This window comes from Salvelinus fontinalis, chromosome 15 (genome assembly GCF_029448725.1).
Source record: "Salvelinus fontinalis isolate EN_2023a chromosome 15, ASM2944872v1, whole genome shotgun sequence".
In the NCBI taxonomy this organism is placed as follows: domain Eukaryota; kingdom Metazoa; phylum Chordata; class Actinopteri; order Salmoniformes; family Salmonidae; genus Salvelinus; species Salvelinus fontinalis.
This window is the reverse complement of record NC_074679.1, coordinates 20,664,410-20,685,739: the sequence shown is the minus strand read 5'-3', so window position 1 is coordinate 20,685,739 and position 21,330 is coordinate 20,664,410. Positions and strand designations below refer to the sequence as shown.

Below are 21,330 nucleotides of genomic sequence, written 5' to 3'. Positions count from 1 at the left end.
TGAACTGAAACACATTGGAAACACTAAGCAGAACAGGGTGGAATGGAATCTCAGGATGTTTTCATCGTAGTCAGCCGGGAGCAGGACGCTCACTGAACCCTTTAGGACACACTGTCATCTTAGGGCTGAGTAATGATTTCAAAACAGTCCAGAAAGAAAGCCTTTTGCACAAAAATAACTCAGCCCTACTTTACTGAAGTGGAAATACAGCTCTGTAAAGTTCATCTTGTTTAATTGTATTCCTTTTCACCTTGTAATCCCGTCATGGGGGGAAAAAAAGCACATCTTATCCTTTTAATTTCACAATGGCGGTTGGCTATTACAGTGGTTGACACGCACGAGCACACATGACAATCTGTGGCCCAGAGTTACTAGGGGAAGTAGCAAGGGTGTGTGCCTGCGGCGATAGGAAGTGAGTGTTTGTGATGTCATAGTAAATGCTCAGTGTTATCATTAGGAAACCTGCTCTTTTTTACCCACTGAAGAGGAAAGTTTCCTTCAACTAACAGTTTAAATAACTGCCAAAGCCTCGATATCCAGGACAGGAGTTATGTTATGCAACCAGAAAACATACCACACACACAACATTTTAATAAAAACCCACCATACATAATATTTTGATAGGCTATTTCTGCATTTGAATGTGTATTGACTCTATGTTCAGCCAGCGAAGGCTTCCTCTGGAAGGTTTCCTGTCTCTGGTCTTTCTCATTTTTTTTGTTGGCCTGTCTTGAGGATTATGATCAAACCTGACTGGGAGATAAAAGGGCTCTGATGAGGCCTTTTGGATGGAGCCTCATGGCCCATAAATAGAGATGCTGCTGCTGGCATAGTAATTGCAGCCAGTTGAATTTACCAAATGGTACCAGACAAAGGAAACCATAAGTTGTCGAGCAATTAGTGGCCTGGGTAGGCCTCTGCTGTTACCGACGGCCCCTGTCTACTGTATGCCTCTGCATACTGGGGACACACACACTCACAGACCACTGTACAGTATGCCTGTATCTGAGAGGCAGAGTGAGTACTTACTCAGGGATAGTGTGTCTGGATGTGCTCTCCTAGTCTCCCTGTGGGACTCATGGGCCTCATTACCTCTCATCATGCAGACGTACAGGAACCAACAGCATCTGCCTGGGAAGTCCTGTACAGAGAATGGATGCTCCTCAATAGTCATAAATTACAGGGCTTCTTCTTGTCCCCTTTCCCATATCTGCAATGATATAAATGGTGCATTCATGCAGTCTCCTTTAAAGTAGTCTCTAATGTGAGGATTTAAGTCGATGCCAACTGCTAAGGGCACACAACTCCAAACTAACACACTTATCAAGACTGACAGTCTTACGGGGGTGAGACAGTTGCCATGGTGACAGAGAAGCCTGAGTGGTGTGATGTCCTGGAGCCCCCTGAAGAGAGAACAGTCTGACTTGTGTGTGGCTGACACACACACAGCCTGAAAGATGATGGAGGATGGCTTGTCAAGATAAGATGGGGCCTGGAATGTTTTGCTGGTTATTCATATTTTGCTCCCCAGGGGTGTGAAAGTAATGCAGGAAAATCGAGATCACAAATATCACCTATTATTATCCCATTACTTGTTTGTGATGTCGACTTGACTTTCAGAAATCAGAAGTAAGCACTCGTCTGTACAGGCTACCCTTCTCTTTGTTCATAGTTTTTGTTCATAGTTTTAAGTCCAGTCTTTCTCAAGAGTATTGGCTCAGCCAATGTCTCAGGTCATGGTCTTATTAAACCTGCGGTCAGTGTTCTTTTTTGTTGTCTGTGAGTGAAGGTCCATCTGCTAATGCCCTGTTCTCATCCTCTCCCTATCACCTCCCTATCCCTGCAGGATAGCAATTACATTTTCTTTCTACCCCGTCGAGATGGGGCTGGCTGGACGCTTTGGCCGACATTGAATCCCCCTTCAGTCTCTGCTCTGTCTCTGTGTGCTGGTTAAGCTGTACCACTGCCCTCCCTAATCAACCCCTTTTATCACTACCCTCTTCGTTCCAACTCCATCCTCTCTGTCTCAGACAGAAAAACTACTGTTAGGCCTAGATCCAATCTATGAAATATGGAATGTTCTGGCTAGGATCACACCATATACAAACACACCTCGTCAGCAGAAAAAGCGTTCCTCTTAGAGGTGTCTGAAGTGTGAACATAAACTCATTGTTGTGACAGAGTGGAGAAGGAGCATATCAGTGGGTGATTTAGAGGCTTGTTTTCACAGAAGTTGAGAGAAATTAGTTGGGATTCTTTCCTTATAAAGGTGGTTCAACTTGTTTAGCCTACCTGCTGTCAGCAGATCTGGCTCTATATGAGGCCTGAGGATACAGGTGCCCTGGGCCCGTATCCACAAAGCATTTCAGAGTAGGATCTGTCCATAATCATATTTATTATGATCTATGTAAAAGGCAAAACTGATCATAGATCAGCACTCCTACTCTGAGACACTTAGTGGATACGGGCCCTGGTCATGACCTTTAACCTCACTAGCTATTGAGATCCATCTATTTAGAGCTTTCAGTATTTGCCTGGGTGTGTTTGTGATTTTAGATGTGTTCTTTTAGACGAGAGAAGCAGGTGAACGTTTATTTCACAGTCAATAGTACAATAGAAAAGGATTAGGCTACACTCAATGTTATTCCTCTTTGTTTGTCTGTTAATCTTTCGGTTTACAGTACATCTTGATACAGTTGTAGCCAGACAGTGTTTTACAGTTGATGCTGGTGGTTAGGCTTGGGAATTGCCAGGGACCTCACGATACAATATTATCGCGACACGTGCTGATACGATATGTATTGTGATTCTCACAGTTCTATATGTATTTCGATTCGATACTGCGATTTTTTTATTGCAATTTGAAGTTCCAAACCAGAGTTATTTTCTGGCTTAAAACGGGGCTTAAGTGTTGCGTGGCAATAAGTGTTGTCGGCCATTGGTTTTAAAGCTAATTTCCTTCAATTGTACACATTTTGCCATGCAGCTGAGAGAAAATGTTGCCGTTTTAAACGTGAAAAGGTGCTTAGGCAGACTGCCCAAGGATTGAGAAAATGTGTTTTGATCAGGGAAATAAAAACGCTTAAAACATATTTGTTCACTATTTCAAAAGAAGATGGAGAACAAGCTATAGGATGAAAATACTGGATTTTGCCGCAGGTACAGCCGACTTGCGCTAGCTAACGCTACCTACAGTAGCAAAAATATATATATATACTTGGAGTCAAATATCGCTATAATATCGTCCCAAAATGATATTGCGATATGTAACTGTATAGATTTTTCCCCCATCACTGCTGTGGTCCAGCTGAGTGAAATGAGTGACTTATGTTTGTTAGAAGCAGCAGCAGTAGTCTAGGCTCCATGCCCAGTCAGTCCATGAACATTTCATTAGCTGTTCATCACAGACGGGGGCTTGAAGAGCACATCAGGGAGAGCTAGGGAGCTGTTAAATGTATGTGAGGCTAGATGTGATTTTTCTACAGTTATTATGCTGTGACGCTTCTCATTTTAGAGGCAGCTTGATGTCCTTGATTGGCATTTATGGACATGTTTTCATAGACGTCAACACAATAAAAATAAACGATGATGAGGGGTCCCTCTATTGAGCCAAGTACATTATACAGTATGAAAAGCATGCAGTTCAGTTCAGCAACATCACCCGACCTTTCTACTCTCTGTTGGAAGCTCTGTTTGACGGATGTAGAGTTGTTACTTCTCCTCCCACTCATTCACCTACCTCCTGGTTGACTCTATCCCTTGTTATGAATGCAGGAGGAGAGGATGGAGGGAGTGCATTGATCACGCTGAACATGGGCTGAAAAGAGGGCTCCTATTGAGTTGTGCACACACACCACTCCAGCTTGGCCACTGTGTTTTAGAGGCACACAATGATCCACCCACACACACTCTTTCCCACACACACTACCACACGAGAGAGGGCTTCAGAAACGAGCATGGCAGTTATGCCTTTCGTGCGTTGCCTATGTTCATACAGGGCGTTCACTCACGACTCTAGAATGTAGAGAAAACGGGGCAATTCAAGAGGGTGCTACGAAATGAATGTCCAAACGTTGTTTTCTTTGCCTTATGTCATTATATATCACATACAATGAATCATTACATTCTTCTCTACAGTATTATAACCTTAATATAGTGGTATTTGACAGTGTTGATGAAATAACGTTAATTTGCTGTGACCATTGCTAGTTTAGGCCACGCCTCTCTTGGTTGTATTTCTTCCATATTTGGCTTTGGGATGTGGTACAGTACAAGCTTTACGCATGTTGGATCAATCAAAAATCAATTTGATATCCACGTCATTTTCATCTCCAGATCCTTGGCTATATTGGCGATCAATCCACGTTGAGGGGCTGTTTTCTATGGCGATTTAAAGGGAAATACTCAAAATACACAATGAAAATAGGAAGAGATTGTCTTCTCGGAGGGTGGATATTGAAATTTGTAAATAAATATATATACATTTTTTTTATTCTGCGGATTTCATTTAGTAAAAGCCCATGTTTTCACTCAGAAACCAGCAGCCACAAGTTAGCTTGTCAGTTGCCATTCGAAGTAAGCCCGTGATGACATTCCTTTCACTCTAAACATGCTACATTTTTCAAGTAAATCGTCAAACTTTTGAACCATATATGGTAGATGCGTGGGGTTTGGACTATTGTTTTCCTGACGCAACTCTCTGTTGAATGAACATATTTCTCTAAATTTAAATGAAATAATCATTTTATGGGTGATAACCCTACATCATATTTTTTTACCTAATCATCCACACAGTAATTTCTCTTATTGTGGTCATCCTCCCTGCTGCCAAGCCGTTTTACTACATTTACCACTGTGAGGGATTTTATTAAAGCATTTAATTCTGTTGAGAAAATAACCTGTTTGACTTGCCAAGTTGTTTCCTCCAGCTGAGACATTTATTGTGAGCGGAGTGCAGAGTGAAGGCCATGTTGTTCTGAGCAGGTCAGAATAGATCAGTCACAGTGTGATGTCAAGACAGCAGGCGCTGAACAGTTAGCTGGCTGATTCTCTTTCTGCTTTCAGAGCCAGACATGAATTTAGTAATGAACCAACATTTTTAAAAGGCTTTTCATTTTACTGTTCACATGACCAATACACTACTAACAAATAGGTCTAGTTTATTGTGACTGTTCCATTTTGACTTCACTTTGGTTCCTGTAGAGGCTTGTATGGACGGAGACCCTGTTCTGCTCTACAGTGCCAGCTTTGTGCAGGATTGTAGTACCCTCCTCCCATACACTATGTGTTGGAACTAGCCAACTCTTCAATAGCCTGAATGAGGCTAGGATTGAAGTGTATTGTTTGCCAAAAGTAGCAGACTGCAATTTAATTTCCCAGTCATTTAAGTCTGATTCTCCCTGACAGATGTAGCCAACGGCTCCAGTTCGGGGTACCGGCCGCCCCCCAGGACGAAAGAGGTGGTCATCAATGGGCAGACGGTCAAGCTCAAGTACTGCTTCACCTGTAAGATCTTCAGACCACCGCGTGCCTCTCACTGCAGCCTTTGTGACAACTGTGTCGGTGAGTCACTGTGTGGGCCACACATGCTGGGAGGGTGGGTGGACTGAAGGTGAAGTGTGTGTGTGTATGTATGTACTCCTGTGTGTGCAAATGTGTTTGCCTATGTGTGCAGATATTTTTCTACGTCTCAATTTGTGTTTGTTTTCTGCATGTTTGTGTGCTCTGTATATACATGTAGCTAAAAGCTATGTCATGTCACGGGGAGTAACATTCCTCCTTAGGAATGTTAAGACTATTGACTTCTATGGTGTTCGACAGATGAAGCATTGGTCTTCCAGCCTTCTCTCCAGGCCCACCTGAGACTGTGATCACTGCTCAGCCTCCACAGAGCCACAGCCTCCCTCTTGTTGTGTTCTCCTGTTCTTTTCCCAGAGTCCCCATTTGGCTAAGGATTTATGGGCTCATTAACACTGAGCAGAGAAAGATGGGTGACACAACTGTCATTATGAAATCTGGAGCCCCCCCCTTGTTTCATAACTCACTCTGAATCACCTCACCCCCTCAGGCATGTTCTGTTGTGGGGAGATTGGAGCTTTTACAACACTCAGAGGGACATTGTTTTCACTGAACAACTTTCTCCCATCCTCCTCCATCTCCCTTTCTCCACCCTCATCCCCCCCCCCCCCCACCTGCAGTGCAGCCTGTCTGTCCCTCTCTCCCTATCTTTTTGTAGTGGAAAAGCAGGCCACTCCCTGAAGCAGTAGAGGAAGAAGCGGGAGGATTTGCTTCTCTCTTCCACACAAGCAGTGAGCATGCTCTCTCTAGGCTTCTCACTGACTGGCTTGTCTGAGATTCTGTGATTGACCTAGGGCTTATCTCAACCTGTTCGAAATGAGTCAAATAAAATGGTATTGGTCACGTACATATACTTAGCAAATGTACTTAGCAGATGTTATTGCGGGTGTTGCAAAATGCTTATGTTCCTAGTTCCAGTCTGGAATATACACTACCGTTCCAAATTTTGTCCATGAAAATAACATCAAATTGATCAGAAATACAGTGTAGACATTGTTAATGTTGTAAATGACTATTGTAGCTGGAAACGGCTAATTTTTTTTATGGAATATCTACATAGGCGTACAGAGGCCCATTATCAGCAACCATCACTCCTGTGTTCCAATGGCACGTTGTGTTAGCTAATCCAAGTTGATCATTTTAAAAGGCTAATTGATCATTAGAAAACCCTTTTGCAATTATGTTAGCACAGCCTAAAACTGTTGTCCTGATTTAAAGAATCAATAAAACTGGCCTTCTTTAGACTAGTTGAGTATCTGGAGCATCAGCATTTGTGGGTTCAATTACAGGTTCAAAATGGCCAGAAACAAAGTACTTTCTTCTGAAACTCGTCGGTCTATTTTTGTTTTGAGAAATGAAGGCTATTCCATGTGAGAAATTGCCAAGAAACTGAAGATCTTGTACCTGTGTACTACTTCCTTCACAGAACAGGGCAAACTGACTCTAACCAGAATAGAAAGAGGAGTGGGAGGCCCCGGTGCACAACTGAGCAAGAGAACACGTACATTAGAGTGTCTAGTTTGAGAAACGGAGGCCTCACAAGTCCTCAACTGGCAGCTTCATTAAATAGTACCCGCAAAACACCAGTCTCAACAAGCTGTTGACGTTGTGGGAAAGGTTATTTTCCTGGTACCACTCCACCGCCACGCAGTCATGGGTTAACAGGAAGTACTGGATGGGGCTGAGCACGCACCCTTGAAGGGCACCTGTGTTGAAGATCAGTGTAGCGGAGGTGTAGTTGCCTACCTTCACTACATGGGGACGGCCCGTCAGGAAGTCCAGGACCCAGTTGTACAGGGCCCTGAGCCTAGTGTTGAGCTTGGAGGGCATTATGGTGTTGAAGGCTGAGCTGTAGTCAATGAACAGCATTCTTGCATACACTACTGGTCAGAGGTTTTAGAACACCTATTCATTAAAGTGTTTTTCTTTATTTTTACTGTTTTCTACATTGTAGAATAATAGTGAAGACATCAAAACTATGAAATCACGTAGTAACCAAAAAAGTGTTAAACAAATCAAAATATATTGAGAGATTTGTCAAATAGCCATCCTTTGCCTTGATGACAGCTTTTCACACTCTTCACCTGGAAGGCTTTTCCAACAGTCTTGAAGGAGTTCACACATGTACTGAACATTTGTTGGCTGCTTTTCCTTCACTCTGCGGTCCTACTCATCCCAAACCATATTAATTTGGTTGAGGCCAGGTCATCTGATGTAGCACTCCATCACTCTCCTTGGTCAAATAGCCCTTACACAGCCTGGAGGTGTGTTGGGTCATTGTCCTGTTGAAAAACAAATGATAGTCTCACTAAGCCCAAACCAGATGGGATGGCGTATCGCTGCAGAATTCACCCACACCGCATCTCACAAAGACTGGTTGGAACGAAAACTTTCCAATTTGGACTCCAGACCAAAGGACACATTTCCACCAGTCTAATGTTCATTGCTCATGTTTCTTGGCCCAAGCTAGTCTCTTATTATTATTTGTGTCCTTTAGTAGTGGTTTCTTTGCAGCAATTTGTGCATAAAGGCCTGCTTCACACAGTATCCTCTGAACAATTGATGTTAAGATGTGTCTGTTACTGCATTTATTTGGGCTGCAATTTCTGAGGCTGGTAACTCTAATGAACTTATTCTCTAGAGTAGAGGTAACTCTGGGTCTTCCTTTCCTGTGGCGGTCCTCATGAGAGCCAGTTTCATCATAGCGCTTGATGATCTTTGCGACTGCACTTGAAGAATCTTTCTGGATTGACTGACCTTCATGTCTTAACCTCTACCGAGCACCTACCCCGGGTCCGGGAGCACCCCCCACCCCCCCACACTGATTAGCATCGCTAGCATAGCGTCACAATTAAATAGTAGCATCTAAATATCATTAAATCACAAGTCCAAGACACCTAATGAAAGATACAGATCCTGTGAATAAAGCCACCATTTCAGATTTTTAAAATGTTTTACAGGGAAGACACAATATGTAAATCTATTAGCTAAACACGTTAGCAAAAATCACCATTTTTCTTGTCCACCATTTTCTCTCAACACCAGTAGCTATCACCAATTCGGCTAAACTAAGATATTGATAGCCCCTAACCAAGAAAAAACCTCCTCAGATGACAGTCTGATAACATATTTATGGTATAGGATAGGTTTTGTTAGAAAAATTTGCATATTTCAGGTAGATGTCATAGGTTACAATTGCACCCACCGTCACAAATGGACTAGAATAACTACATAGAGCAACGTGTTTACCTACTTACTAATCATCAAACATTTCGTAAAAATACACAGCATACACTAATCGAAAGACACAGATCCTGTGAATACAGACAATATTTCAGATTTTCTAAGTGTCTTACAGCGAAAACACAATAAATCGTTATATTAGCATACCACATATGCAAACGTTACCAGAGCATTGATTCTAGCCAAAGAGAGCGATAACGTAAACATCGCCAAAATATATAAATTTTTTCACTAACCTTCTCAGAATTCTTCCGATGACACTCCTGTAACATCACATTACACAATCCATATAGAGTTTGATCGAAAATTTGCATATTTAGCGGCACAAATCGTGCTTACACAATGGAAATACTGTCCAACTACTCAAGCAATCTGCCCGGCAGCATCATGATAATACAACTATTTTTATCAAACTATTCATAAACTTGACTAAAAAAATACAGGTTGGACATGAAATGAAAGATGTATTAGTTATTAATGCAACCGCAGAGTTAGATTTTTAAAATTAACGTTGTTAGACATACAGTGTGCGGTTACAGCCAGACTAGTGACGCAATAACGGCGTCACTAATCACCATTATTGAGTTTACATTTTTCCACATAAAAACGGAATAACATCATAAATAGCTCTTACTTTTCGACGAGCTTCCATCAGAATCTTGCCATGGTGGTTCTTTGTCCAAAAGAATCGTTGCTTGGTTGTAAAACGTTGCATTCAACTTATGATATAGCAGCTAACAATTGCTAACATTAGCTAACGTGTCCAAATCCTCAATACGCAATACTGATCGGTTTCAAATAGCTTCGTTATGATGTTTCTAACACCTATATCAAATTAAATTACAGACTGATATATCTAAAGTTCATTACTGAGCGCTCGAAAATGGCATGCCCAGGTCTCTCTCTGCGTAAAGTTCAACGTCGAAAAGATGGCGTACCTCACTCCTTGGTCTTTTATAACCTCTGAGAGTTACGTAGGAACCCCATTCCACTTCTCATTGCTTACTGACATCCAGGGGAAGGCGGGTGCAGTTCGTGTCGTTCCATAGGATATACACACCCCTTTAAACTGAACTGAGATCAGAGCTTCGCTCTCAGACCTTCGCAAAACCTGTCATGGATTTCGCTGTAGAAAAAGTTCTGTTCCACTCAGAGACATAATTCAAACGGCTATAGAAACTAGATAGTGTTTTCTATCCAATAATAACAATAATATGCATATTGTACGATCAAGAATTGAGTAGGAAGCCGTTTCATCTGTAGAGACAATTATGCTAATTTGAAACAGCACCCCCTATAGTCGCAAGAAGTTAAAGTAATGATGGACTGTTGTTTCTCTTTGCTTATTTGAGCTGTTCTTGCCATGATATGGACTTGGTCTTTTACCAAATAGGGCTATTTTCTGTATACCACAACACAGCTGATTGGCTCAAACGCATTAAGAAGGAAAGAAATTCCACAAATTAACTTTTAAGAAGGCACACCTGTTAATTGAAATGCATTCCAGGTGACTACCTCATGAAGCTGGTTGAGAAAATTCCAAGAGTGTGCAATTCTGTCATCAAGGCAAAGGGTGGCTATTTGAAGAATCTCAAATATATATTTTAACACTTTTTTGGTTGTTACATGATTCCATATGTGTTATTTCATAGTTTTGATGTCTTCTCTATTATTCTACAATGTAGAAAATAAAAATAATAAAGAAAAACCCTTGAATGAGTAGGTGTTCAAAACCTTTAACCGGTAATGTATATATTCTTGTCCAGATGGAATAGAACAGTGTGCAGTGCAATGCTGATTGAGTCATCCTTTGGATCTGTTGGAGCAGTATGCAAATTGAAGTGTGTCTTGGGTGTTGGGTAAGGTGATCTATAAAAAGCCTTCCAAAGCACTTCATGATGACAGAAGTGAGTGCTACAGGGCAATAGTCATTTAGTTCAGTTACCTTCGCTTTCTTGAGTACAGGAACAATGGTGGACATTTTGAAGAAAGTAAGGTACAACAGACTGGGATAGGGAGAGATTGAATATGACTGTAAACACTACAGCCAGCTGGTCTGCACATGCTCTGAGGACGTGGCTAGGGAATGCTGTCTGGGCCAGCAACCTTGCGAGGTTTAACACACTTAAATGTCTTTCTGACGTCAGTCATGGAGAACTGGAGCTAATAACAATAATGATTGATTGGATTTCCTTAACACGGGAACTTCCTGTTTGTTTCTTCTTATAGGACGGGATGAGTTGAATGAAGACGTGATCTGATTTGCCGAAGGGAGGGTGGCGTGTTTCTTGTAGTCCCAGAAGGGGGAGTAGCAATGGTCAAGAGTCCTCGATGAGCATGTAGCGTAGGCGATGTGTTGATAAAACTTTGGCCGTTTTTTCCTCAGATTTGCGTTAATAAAGTCCCCAGCTAGATTAAATGCAGCCTCAGGATATGCAGTTTCCAGTTTGGACAAAGTCCAGTGTGGTTTCTTTAGAGCCGTCGTGGTGTCTGCTTGAGGGGGAATATGCACGACCGTGACAATGACCGAAGAGAATTCTCTCTGGAGGTAATGCATTCCAAATCGGGAGAGCAATAGGGCTTGAGTTCTTGTTCTTACCACAATCACACAATGAGTTGTTAATCATGAAACGTGGGAGGAGGGTAACATACACCTTTGTTGCTCCTTGTTTCAGCAAGGTGCCTTCGGCTGCCTAGGTAACGCACCTTCCTGCAAGAGCACATGTAGTCAGGAGCAGAGAAGAGCTGAGGAGAGGAACATTTGCAAGTTTTTATTTTATTTATTTATGCTATTCAAACGATTACAATGGTGATCGTAGTCATTTGGCTGAAAAATAACCATCATCCAAAATTCCAGAACGGTGACAGCCCTGCTCATCACATTCTGTTTACTTTTCTCTTCCTTAAGCTCCTCTCCCAGCTCCCTCACAGCATGCACATTCCTGATTATCTTTACATAGCTCGTAGCATTGAGATTTAAATGGCAAATATCCAAAAGCTGTGTATTTCGATAGTGTTCCAAATATAGATTGTTTAAGCTAAGCGCCAAAATGCACCTTTTATTCTATTGTATTCATGCATGCCCAGGCATATTTTGGAGGCACGTTGCCAGAACTGAATCCTGACAGTAGGTTCTCTGAGACTGGATTCTGGCCTTGTGAGATTAATAACACACACACACACACACACGGACGTGCATACAAACCGACAAAAACCGCCTCATCACCAGACATTCTGTCTTTTATTTCAATTGAAAAAGTGGTGTTTGAAGCAATCTGCCGGGAAAACCATACTAAGTGGTGTCTGAAGCAATCTGCCTGAAACTGTACTGAGTGGTGTTTGAAGCAATCTACATAGTAACAGTACTGGCACACTGGACTCTACTATAATGGTCCTTTGCCTCCTGTCAGCTTCAAGTCCTCACACAGTCAGACAAGTCCCTAATGGAGGTCTCTCAGGATGTTATTATCCATGTGCCCACAGTACCACTCATTCACAGACCCACTTAACTCCGCAGCAGATTTGGGCTGTGGACACACAGCCTCCCTCCCCTCTGTGCAATAGCTCCTGTTTGAATAGGCAGCAGCAGTCTGAAACAGTAGCTAATCATGCCAGGGCTCAAAGGGAAGGCTCACTTCCTGTAATTTGGATGTAATGTGGGATGTGGATCATTTCCATTATAATCACAGTTCACATTCTGCCAGGGAGGTTTAGGTAGGAGTGTGGTAAAGGTGCCAAGAAGGCCCACTGCTGTGTGTGTGCGTGCGCCCCAGGGACCGGCACTTTAACTATAAATAGCAACATTTAATTTGCCATCAAGGTGGAAATGGTGAACTGTATGTGGGTTACATACTGTGTGTCTGTGGTGCTTTGAATATACTGCTGTTTTTCAGAGGCATACCTCTACCTACCTTTGTACCTGACTGTAGCCAGCTTCCTCTTGCTGGCAGGTAGGCAGTGTCTCAAAGCTCTAGTACACTCAATATAAATATTCCATCTCCACCTTATTCTCTGTCTCTGTGTGTCTGTCATTCTCTCTCTCTTCATCCTCCCCCTTTCTCGCTGTGTATCTCTCTCTCTCAAGCATCATTGCACTTGCTTAATGTGTCTTTAATGTGAGTTTCTCTCTTCTTTCCCGCAGAGCGTTTTGACCACCACTGTCCCTGGGTGGGGAACTGTGTTGGGAAAAGGAACTACCGTTTCTTCTACATGTTCATCCTCTCCCTCTCCTTCCTCACAATCTTCATCTTCGCCTTTGTCATCACACATGTCATCTTACGTAAGTAATTGACAATCAAGATTGTACACGCGCGCGCGCGCACACACACACACACACACACACACACACACACACACACACACACACACACACACACACACACACACACACACACACACACACACACACACACACACCTCTTCCTCCTGGTTCTGGTTGTCAGAGCAGCTAGCCAGCAGGCTGTAAGTGGGCGGGCGTTGTGAAGCCCAGCAGTATTCTGGCTCCTTACATCCCCCCCCAGAGTGAACAGATAGTAGAGTGTGTGAGGGAGAGTGGGTGAGGATGACGGCTGGGAAAACAACTGGAGAAAAGAATGGAAGTCACCAATTAACCAACAGAGAATTCTCTTTTCAGTTGATCTTTCTTTTGTATCCTTCTCTTGATTTTGACTGTGGGCAAAATAGAAATTCTAGTCTCCTTCTGAAGAGAAGTCTGCTCTGTTTACAAAGTGTTATATTGACTGCCCACGTCACTATAACAAGGTTACCAAGCCCCTCTCCTCTACAGCCCATATAATTATAGTAGTCCTCTCAGAGTAGCTGTGAAGGGCACCTAGCTAGAAACACCTGTCACTGTTATGGATGAGACGAGCAGCACAGAGATCAATATGTCTCTTGGTGACTGAATTAGGCTAGATGGCCGTATTGGATTGTGCTCCTTCTCCTCCCCTCTCTATCCTGTATCCCAGATGGCAGTTAAAATGTAATGGCAATTAAAGTGGGTGCGCTCTGTCTTGCTCAGCCTCAGCATAAACTTGCTGACTGAATTAAAAAAAAGCTACTAAGTGTTTATGGCGTATGATATCCAATCCGCCCTGCATCATTATGTGTACACACAGCACAGGGAGAGCTGTACGCCACTTTATACTCTGAAGGCTTATCAGTATATTGGGTGCCAGTACAGATGGGTTGTCTTCTGCTGCTCTCATAATCCTAGCCTATTAGTCAAAACATTTCACTGTAGACTAGTGATGTTGTCTCTTTTTGAGAGGGGCTCTCACTCCCTAACATAGTGTCAGATATATTGTAGGTGCCATGGTATTTTGACCTTCTAACTGGTGTTATATGTTGTCAGCTTTGAGAGGGTATTGTGCTCTATCCCCTAGTAGCCTACAGTACATCGGGCTTCGCTCCATTCAAAGCCAAGCTCTGCGGCTGACCTTTCACCTTACTCAGTCTAAAGGTTTTTTTTTCTGATTTTGATTTAGGAAGTTTTAGATTCTTTAGAATGTTTAACTGTTATTAAACTCTCGTCTCTCACTGCAGGATCCCATCGACAAGGGTTCCTCAACGCACTCAAAGACACTCCTGCTAGATATCCTTTCTCACAATGGTGTGATGGATGACTGCTGTCCCAGCTCTGCGTGACTGCTGTCCCAGCTCTGCGTGACTGCTGTCCCAGCTCTGCGTGACTGCTGTCCCAGCTCTGCGTGACTGCTGTCCCAGCTCTGCGTGACTGCTGTCCCAGCTCTGCGTGACTGCTGTCCCAGCTCTGCGTGACTGCTGTCCCAGCTCTGCGTGACTGCTGTCCCAGCTCTGCGTGACTGCTGTCCCAGCTCTGCGTGACTGCTGTCCCAGCTCTGCGTGACTGCTGTCCCAGCTCTGCGTGACTGCTGTCCCAGCTCTGCGTGACTGCTGTCCCAGCTCTGCGTGACTGCTGTCCCAGCTCTGCGTGACTGCTGTCCCAGCTCTGCGTGACTGCTGTCCCAACTGGTGCCTCTGTGGCTCCCTCCCTCTCATCTAAATTGTGTCTCTGTACAGTATCGCTTTCTCTCTCTCTCTCTCTCTCTCCCTCTCCATCCTCCCTCCCTCCATCTCTCAGTGTTGTTGCGTTCCAAACAGCAGGATTTGTCTTGTTGTGTCCTCAGAGGTTGACAGCCGCCTGGGGTGGAGAGGATGACCCTGTGGCTGACCCTATGGCTGACCCTGTGGCTGACCCTGTGGCCACTACTGTTCAAAATACTACTAGAAGCTAGCTGCTAGCCAACCCATAGTCTCTACACAACTGCAGAGGAACAGTAGTTTTGCTTTGATTTTAGGGCCAGGCATTTTTTTCTGCCCAGATCAAATAGTTATTACAATATATGTATTTTTTATTTATTGGAATGCTTTTCAGTTTTAAGCCCAAAAAAAGTGAAAATCCTCAGCATGGAACTGTTCTATGATTTCCCTGTAACCTCTACTAGTGTCACCTCTCTGTGCCTCTCATCTCCCAGACAACTGTATACTGTATTCTCCATTTCAGCGGGCCGGCCCTCAGGTAATCTATAATCTGCCAGCCAGGCTGCTTGATGTGTGAGTGTGTCTCTCTGTCTGTCGGGCTTCATTTGTCTGTAGGCATGCTGCTGCTCTCTCAGGGAGATAAGAAGCACGTCAGGCCCTCTGGTGAGGAACCGTGTGGCAGGCTCAGCTGATAACACAGCAGCCCAATGTTGTACAGCAGCGCAGTGCTTTAAACAGGCAGGCAGGGGATGAGGCCTGATAACATCTATCTCACCAGTCTCCTGTATGTGAATGATGACATCCTTTGCTTGTCCTTGAGAGAGGAGGGGGCAGAAAGTCATCATGGAGGAGATGGTAGTTGGATTAACTCTAACCTGCCCTTGTGTGTTCTCTTTTCTTTTAGTGTATGTATGGGGTGGCAGGTAGCCTAGTGATTAGAGCGTTGGTCCAGTAACCGAAAGGTTGCTGGATCAAATCCCTGTGCTGGCAAGGTAAAAATCTGTCGTTCTGCCCCTGAACAAGGCAGTTAACCCACTGTTCATAGTCCGTCATTGTAAATAGGAATTTGTTCTTAACTGACTTGTTAAAATAAATGTATACATGTGGCTGTGTGTGTATGCAAGCACAGGAGTTAGGACATAATGACAGTAGTAGTAGCAGCCCAGGGGAAGCACTTTTACATAACTCCTCTCACTGGGATTAGGGTTTGGCAGTATACCGTATTTTACAATATACTTGTATTGATGCATTGACCGATTTGGGTTTTTACCTTTATAACGGTATTTGAATGTTTAGTTTGTTAAATGTGATACGCTGTGTTATGTCCATTTTTATAGTTTACTCCGCTACTTGAGTCATCTCTCCGCTCTCTCTCTCTCCATGCCGCTTTCCACACAGACCTAGTCCCGCCCCCTGTCACTCAAGGAGCGCATTTGTTGTTGCTCAACCACGAGACACTTGCATTCAGTCTGCATGGTCAATGCAGCAATGTTGATGACAACGATGTTGTTTCTTTGCTTCTTATTAATATAAATCCACAAGCATTGTATACTTACACTATTAGCTTGTTTCTTATATCTGCAAATAGTTTGTTTGTCTTTGCAAGTTGTGGCTGAATCGAGTTAGCCGCTAATGTTAATCGTTAATTTTAGTTTGCTGGCTAGTTAGCTAATAAATGTTCTGAGTTAGAGCAAACATAGCAAGCTATACAGCCTGATAGCAGTAGTGGTGTAGGCCTAAACCTTCTAAATCAATGAGGCATAGGCGTAGCATGAATATGTTAGCTACATAAAGCTATAGGAATATATTAGCTACATAGAGTAGACTAGACTTAATCTGTGTCCGAGAAACCATAAAGTAGCTAAGAGAAAATATTTAAATTAGCTAAAGATTATAGGGACCCCGAGGAAACACTGACCAACACTTTGGTTACTAACCTGTCACAATAACTCCTCCCTGGCATTTTCTTTTGTAGTCATGTCAAACAACACTGTATTCAAAGTGCCCACTATTATATTCTAACTATAGAATTAGAATAATCATTGTATTTCCATGATTCCAATAGTTCACCGAAGTGTTTTGATCTAAATTGTGAGTCAAATCACAATTTTAACATTTGGTAAAAAAACAAGGCCTAGTGCCTCCCGACTGGCACAGCGGTCTAAGGCACTGCATCACAATGCTAGAGGTGTCACTATAGACCCGGGTTCGATCCCGGGCTGTATCACAACCGGACGTGATCGGGAGTCCCATAGGGCAGCGCACAATTGGTCCAGCGTCGTCCGGGTTAGGGGAGGGTTTGGCCGGGGGGGGGGACCTTTACATGGCTCATCGCGCTCTAGCGACTCTTGTGGCGGGCCGGGCGCCTGTAGGCTGACCTCGTCGTCAGTTAAGTGGGCGGGTGTTAAGAAGCGCGGTTTGGAGGACGCATGACTTGACCTTCGACTCCTGAGCCCGTTGGGGAGTTGCAGTGATAAGACAAGATCGAAAAAGGGGGTAAAAAAGAAAAACAATTAAAATAATAAGAAATCAAAATAAGGCCTCGATTTTTTGCCCATATTGCGCAGCCCTATGTGGCAGTGTGGAAATGATCAAATACCATCATACCGTCAAAAATGTGAAAAATACTGCCATCTTTTGGCCATAATCGCTCTAACTCTGATCTGCCGCTGCTCCTGATTCTGCTGCTCCTGATTCTGCTGCTCCTGATCTTTGAGACCACTGTTCCACTGTACTACCATGCTGTTTCCAGTCAAGTGAACAGAGGGCTAGGCAGGCTAGCTAGAGTAAGGACAGGCATTGGCAGCAGGTCAATACTGCTCTTTCCTCTACTCTGTGTGTTTGATGTATGTATGTGAGGGAAAGAGAGCAGATGTGTGTGTCTGTCTGTCAATAAGAGAGGGTACCTGGTGTGAAATAGCGTTTCAATCGGTGATATCACTCGTTCTGAGACCTTGAAGTATTTTTCCCCTTGCATTAGTGATAGGTAACGATGCTTCGTGGGAGGCAGTTGTTGTGTTAAGAGGGTCCCTAGTTTGAGCCCAGGTTGGGGCAAGGAGAGGGATTGAAGCAAACCTGTTTCAAGAGCATGCACCTGTTACACTGTCCTATGCTAACAGCTCAGTATGTGTCAGGTTTTCCTTAACCCTTTGGTCACTGTGCTGGAGGTGGTGGTGTGTTTCTTCTCTGTCTGGTCCATAGTGGGGCTGTCTGGATTCCACACATACCTGATCAGCTCCAACCAGACCACAAATGAAGATGTGAGTACATGGATACACACACTCACAAATCCTATTAATTTGTGAAGCAGAGAGAGAGTAAGTGTTTAACTGGATTTCTCTTAAATTGCTGAAGTTCTCATGTGTAAAACATCAATACCTGCAGGGGTCATACATACCCCCAGCCATCTCCTGTCTCCTACCAGATTGCACAGACACTACTAAACCCCCAGCCATCTCCTGTCTCCTACCAGATTACACAGACACTACTAAACCCCCAGCCTTCTCCTGTCTCCTACCTGATTACACAGACACTACTAAACCCCCAGCCATCTCCTGTCTCCTACCAGATTACACAGACACTACTAAACCCCCAGCCTTCTCCTGTCTCCTACCTGATTACACAGACACTACTAAACCCCCAGCCATCTCCTGTCTCCTACCAGATTACACAGACACTACTAAACCCCCAGCCATCTCCTGTCTCCTACCAGATTACACAGACACTACTAAACCCCCAGCCTTCTCCTGTCTCCTACCAGATTACACAGACACTACTAAACCCCCAGAAATCTCCTGTCTCCTACCAGATTACACAGACACTACTAAACCCCCAGCCTTCTCCTGTCTCCTACCAGATTACACAGACACTACTAAAACCCAGCCATGTCCTGTCTCCTACCAGATTACACAGACACTACTAAACCCCCAGCCTTCTCCTGTCTCCTACCAGATTACACAGACACTACTAAACCCCCAGCCTTCTCCTGTCTCCTACCTGATTACACAGACACTACTAAACCCCCAGCCTTCTCCTGTCTAGCTGATTACACAGACACTACTAAACCCCCAGCCTTCTCCTGTCTAGCTGATTACACAGACACTACTAAACCCCCAGCCTTCTCCTGTCTAGCTGATTACACAGACACTACTAAACCCCCAGCCTTCTCCTGTCTAGCTGATTTTACAGACACTACTAAACCCCCAGCCTTCTCCTGTCTCCTACCTGATTACACAGACACTACTAAACCCCCAGCCTTCTCCTGTCTAGCTGATTACACAGACACTACTAAACCCCCAGCCTTCTCCTGTCTAGCTGATTACACAGACACTACTAAACCCCCAGCCTTCTCCTGTCTAGCTGATTACACAGACACTACTAAACCCCCAGCCTTCTCCTGTCTAGCTGATTACACAGACACTACTAAACCCCCAGCCTTCTCCTGTCTAGCTGATTACACAGACACTACTAAACCCAGGCAGCAGTTTGGTTTTTCCTCTAGTGGATGGTTGAGTTTAGTGGAAGACAGCCAGATCTGAGTCTGACCTCATTTATTTCCAGGCAGTTTGCCTCATCGCTCACCACTGTAGAGCTGCCTGGGACATTATAGACACACACACACAGAAGGAACCGAAAGTTCCGGATAAAAGTCTGAGGAAATTGATCTTCCCTTTTTAAATACAATTATGTTTTTAACCCCTGGTTTACTGCTCTGATTGTGGCTTTTTCTGTTTCAGATCAAAGGGTCATGGTCGTCTAAAAGAGGGAAAGACAATTATAACCCTTACAGCCACGGAAACATATTCACTAACTGCTGTGCAGCGCTGTGTGGACCCCTGCCACCCAGGTAAGGACAGCCATGTGCTTGCGTGCGGATCTGACATATATTTGGATTTACCCAGAATGTAACATATGGCACACTATCATCCTCTGTCTTAGAGAAGTATCAAATCCAATAGTTCTTCTCATTCTAGGAGAAATCAGTTTTTCCCGTCACTGTAATTTCCTACATTGTCAGTAAGCTAAAATTGGTCCGTCACACAGAGCTCATCTTGATCTCGCTAGAGAGCTGCTGCTGTGAAATCATCTGCCTGCAGCTACTCCTCATTCAGACCTCTGATAGTACAAAGGATTCCAGCACCTCCCAGTGAGATCAAACTATGCACATAGAAATGCTAGATGTAGTAGTCATTATCTATAGACTCATCGCCATTGATTGCTTATTAGCTTGTCTTATCCAACACTTCCTTCTCTACAGAAATTGCATTGACACATCAATATAACCCTTTCATTTGGATTACCTCACTGTGTATAACTCATAGTTGAAACCCTTCTTTTTTTTTTATGTTTTATGTTATTTTTTTATTTTTTTTCACCTTTATCTAACCAGGTAGGCCAGTTGAGAACAAGTTCTCATTTACAACTGCGACCTGGCCAAGATGAAGCAAAGCAGTGCGACAAAAACAACACAGAGTTACACATGGGATAAACAAACGTACAATCAATAACACAATAGACAAATCTATGTACAGTGTGTGCAAATGTAGTAAGATTAGGGAGGTAAAGCAATAAATAGGCCATAGTGAAGGAATAATTACAATTTAGCATTAACACTGGAGTGATAGATGTGCAGGTAGAGATACTGGGGTGCAAAAGAGCAAAAAAAGAATTGACAATATGGGGATGAGGTAGTTGGGTGTGCTATTTACAGATGGGCTGTGTACAGGTACAGTGATCGGTAAGCTGCTCTGACAGCTGATGCTTAAAGTTAGTGAGGGAGATTTAAGTCTCCAGCTTCAGTGATTTTTGTAATTTATTCCAGTCATTGGCAGCAGAGAACTGGAAGGAAAGGCGGCCAAAGGAGGTGTTGGCTTTGGGGATGAACAGTGAAATATACCTCCTGGAGCGTGTGCTACGTGTGGGTGTTGCTATGGTGACCAGTGAGCTGAGATAAGGCGGGGCTTTACCTAGCAAAGACTTATAGATAGTGCGTTTGGCGACGAATATGTAGCAAGGGCCAGCCAACGAGAGTGTACAGGTCGCAAATATGGGGCTTTGGTGACAAAACGAATGGCACTGTGATAGACTACATCCAATTTGCTGAGTGGAGTGTTGGAGGCTATTTTGTAAATAACATCGCCGAAGTCAAGGATCGGTAGGATAGTCAGTTTTACGAGGGTATGTTTGGCAGCATGAGTGAAGGAGGCTTTGTGAAATACGAAGCCGATTCTAGATTTCATTTTGGATTGGTGACTCTGGAAGGAGAGTTTACAGTCTAACCAGACACCTAGATATTTGTAATTGTCCACATATTCTAAGTCAGAACCGTCCAGTGTAGTGATGCTAGGCGGGCGGGCAGCAATCGGTTAAAGAGCATGCATTTAGTTTTACTAGCATTTAACAGTGTCCAAGGAAGGGCCAGATGTATACAGAATGGTGTCGTCTGCATAGATGTGGATCAGGGAATCACCAGCAGCAAGAGTGACATCATTGATATATACAGAGAAAAGA

At 43.6% G+C, this 21,330-nt stretch overlaps 1 protein-coding gene across 5 annotated transcripts in view; it reads left to right on the top strand.

Annotated features, from left to right (window-relative positions):
- Positions 1 to 21,330, top strand: part of LOC129811523 (palmitoyltransferase ZDHHC14-like) — a 96,936-nt gene that overhangs the window by 64,302 nt on the left and 11,304 nt on the right. For all 5 annotated transcript variants that reach the window (XM_055862902.1, XM_055862904.1, XM_055862900.1 and 2 more), the window contains exons 4-8: positions 5,407 to 5,562; positions 12,962 to 13,099; positions 14,365 to 14,413; positions 17,978 to 18,080; positions 19,557 to 19,666. In XM_055862902.1, the coding sequence (XP_055718877.1) occupies positions 5,407 to 5,562; positions 12,962 to 13,099; positions 14,365 to 14,413; positions 17,978 to 18,080; positions 19,557 to 19,666 (556 nt within the window). The remainder of the gene's footprint in view (positions 1 to 5,406; positions 5,563 to 12,961; positions 13,100 to 14,364; positions 14,414 to 17,977; positions 18,081 to 19,556; positions 19,667 to 21,330) is intronic.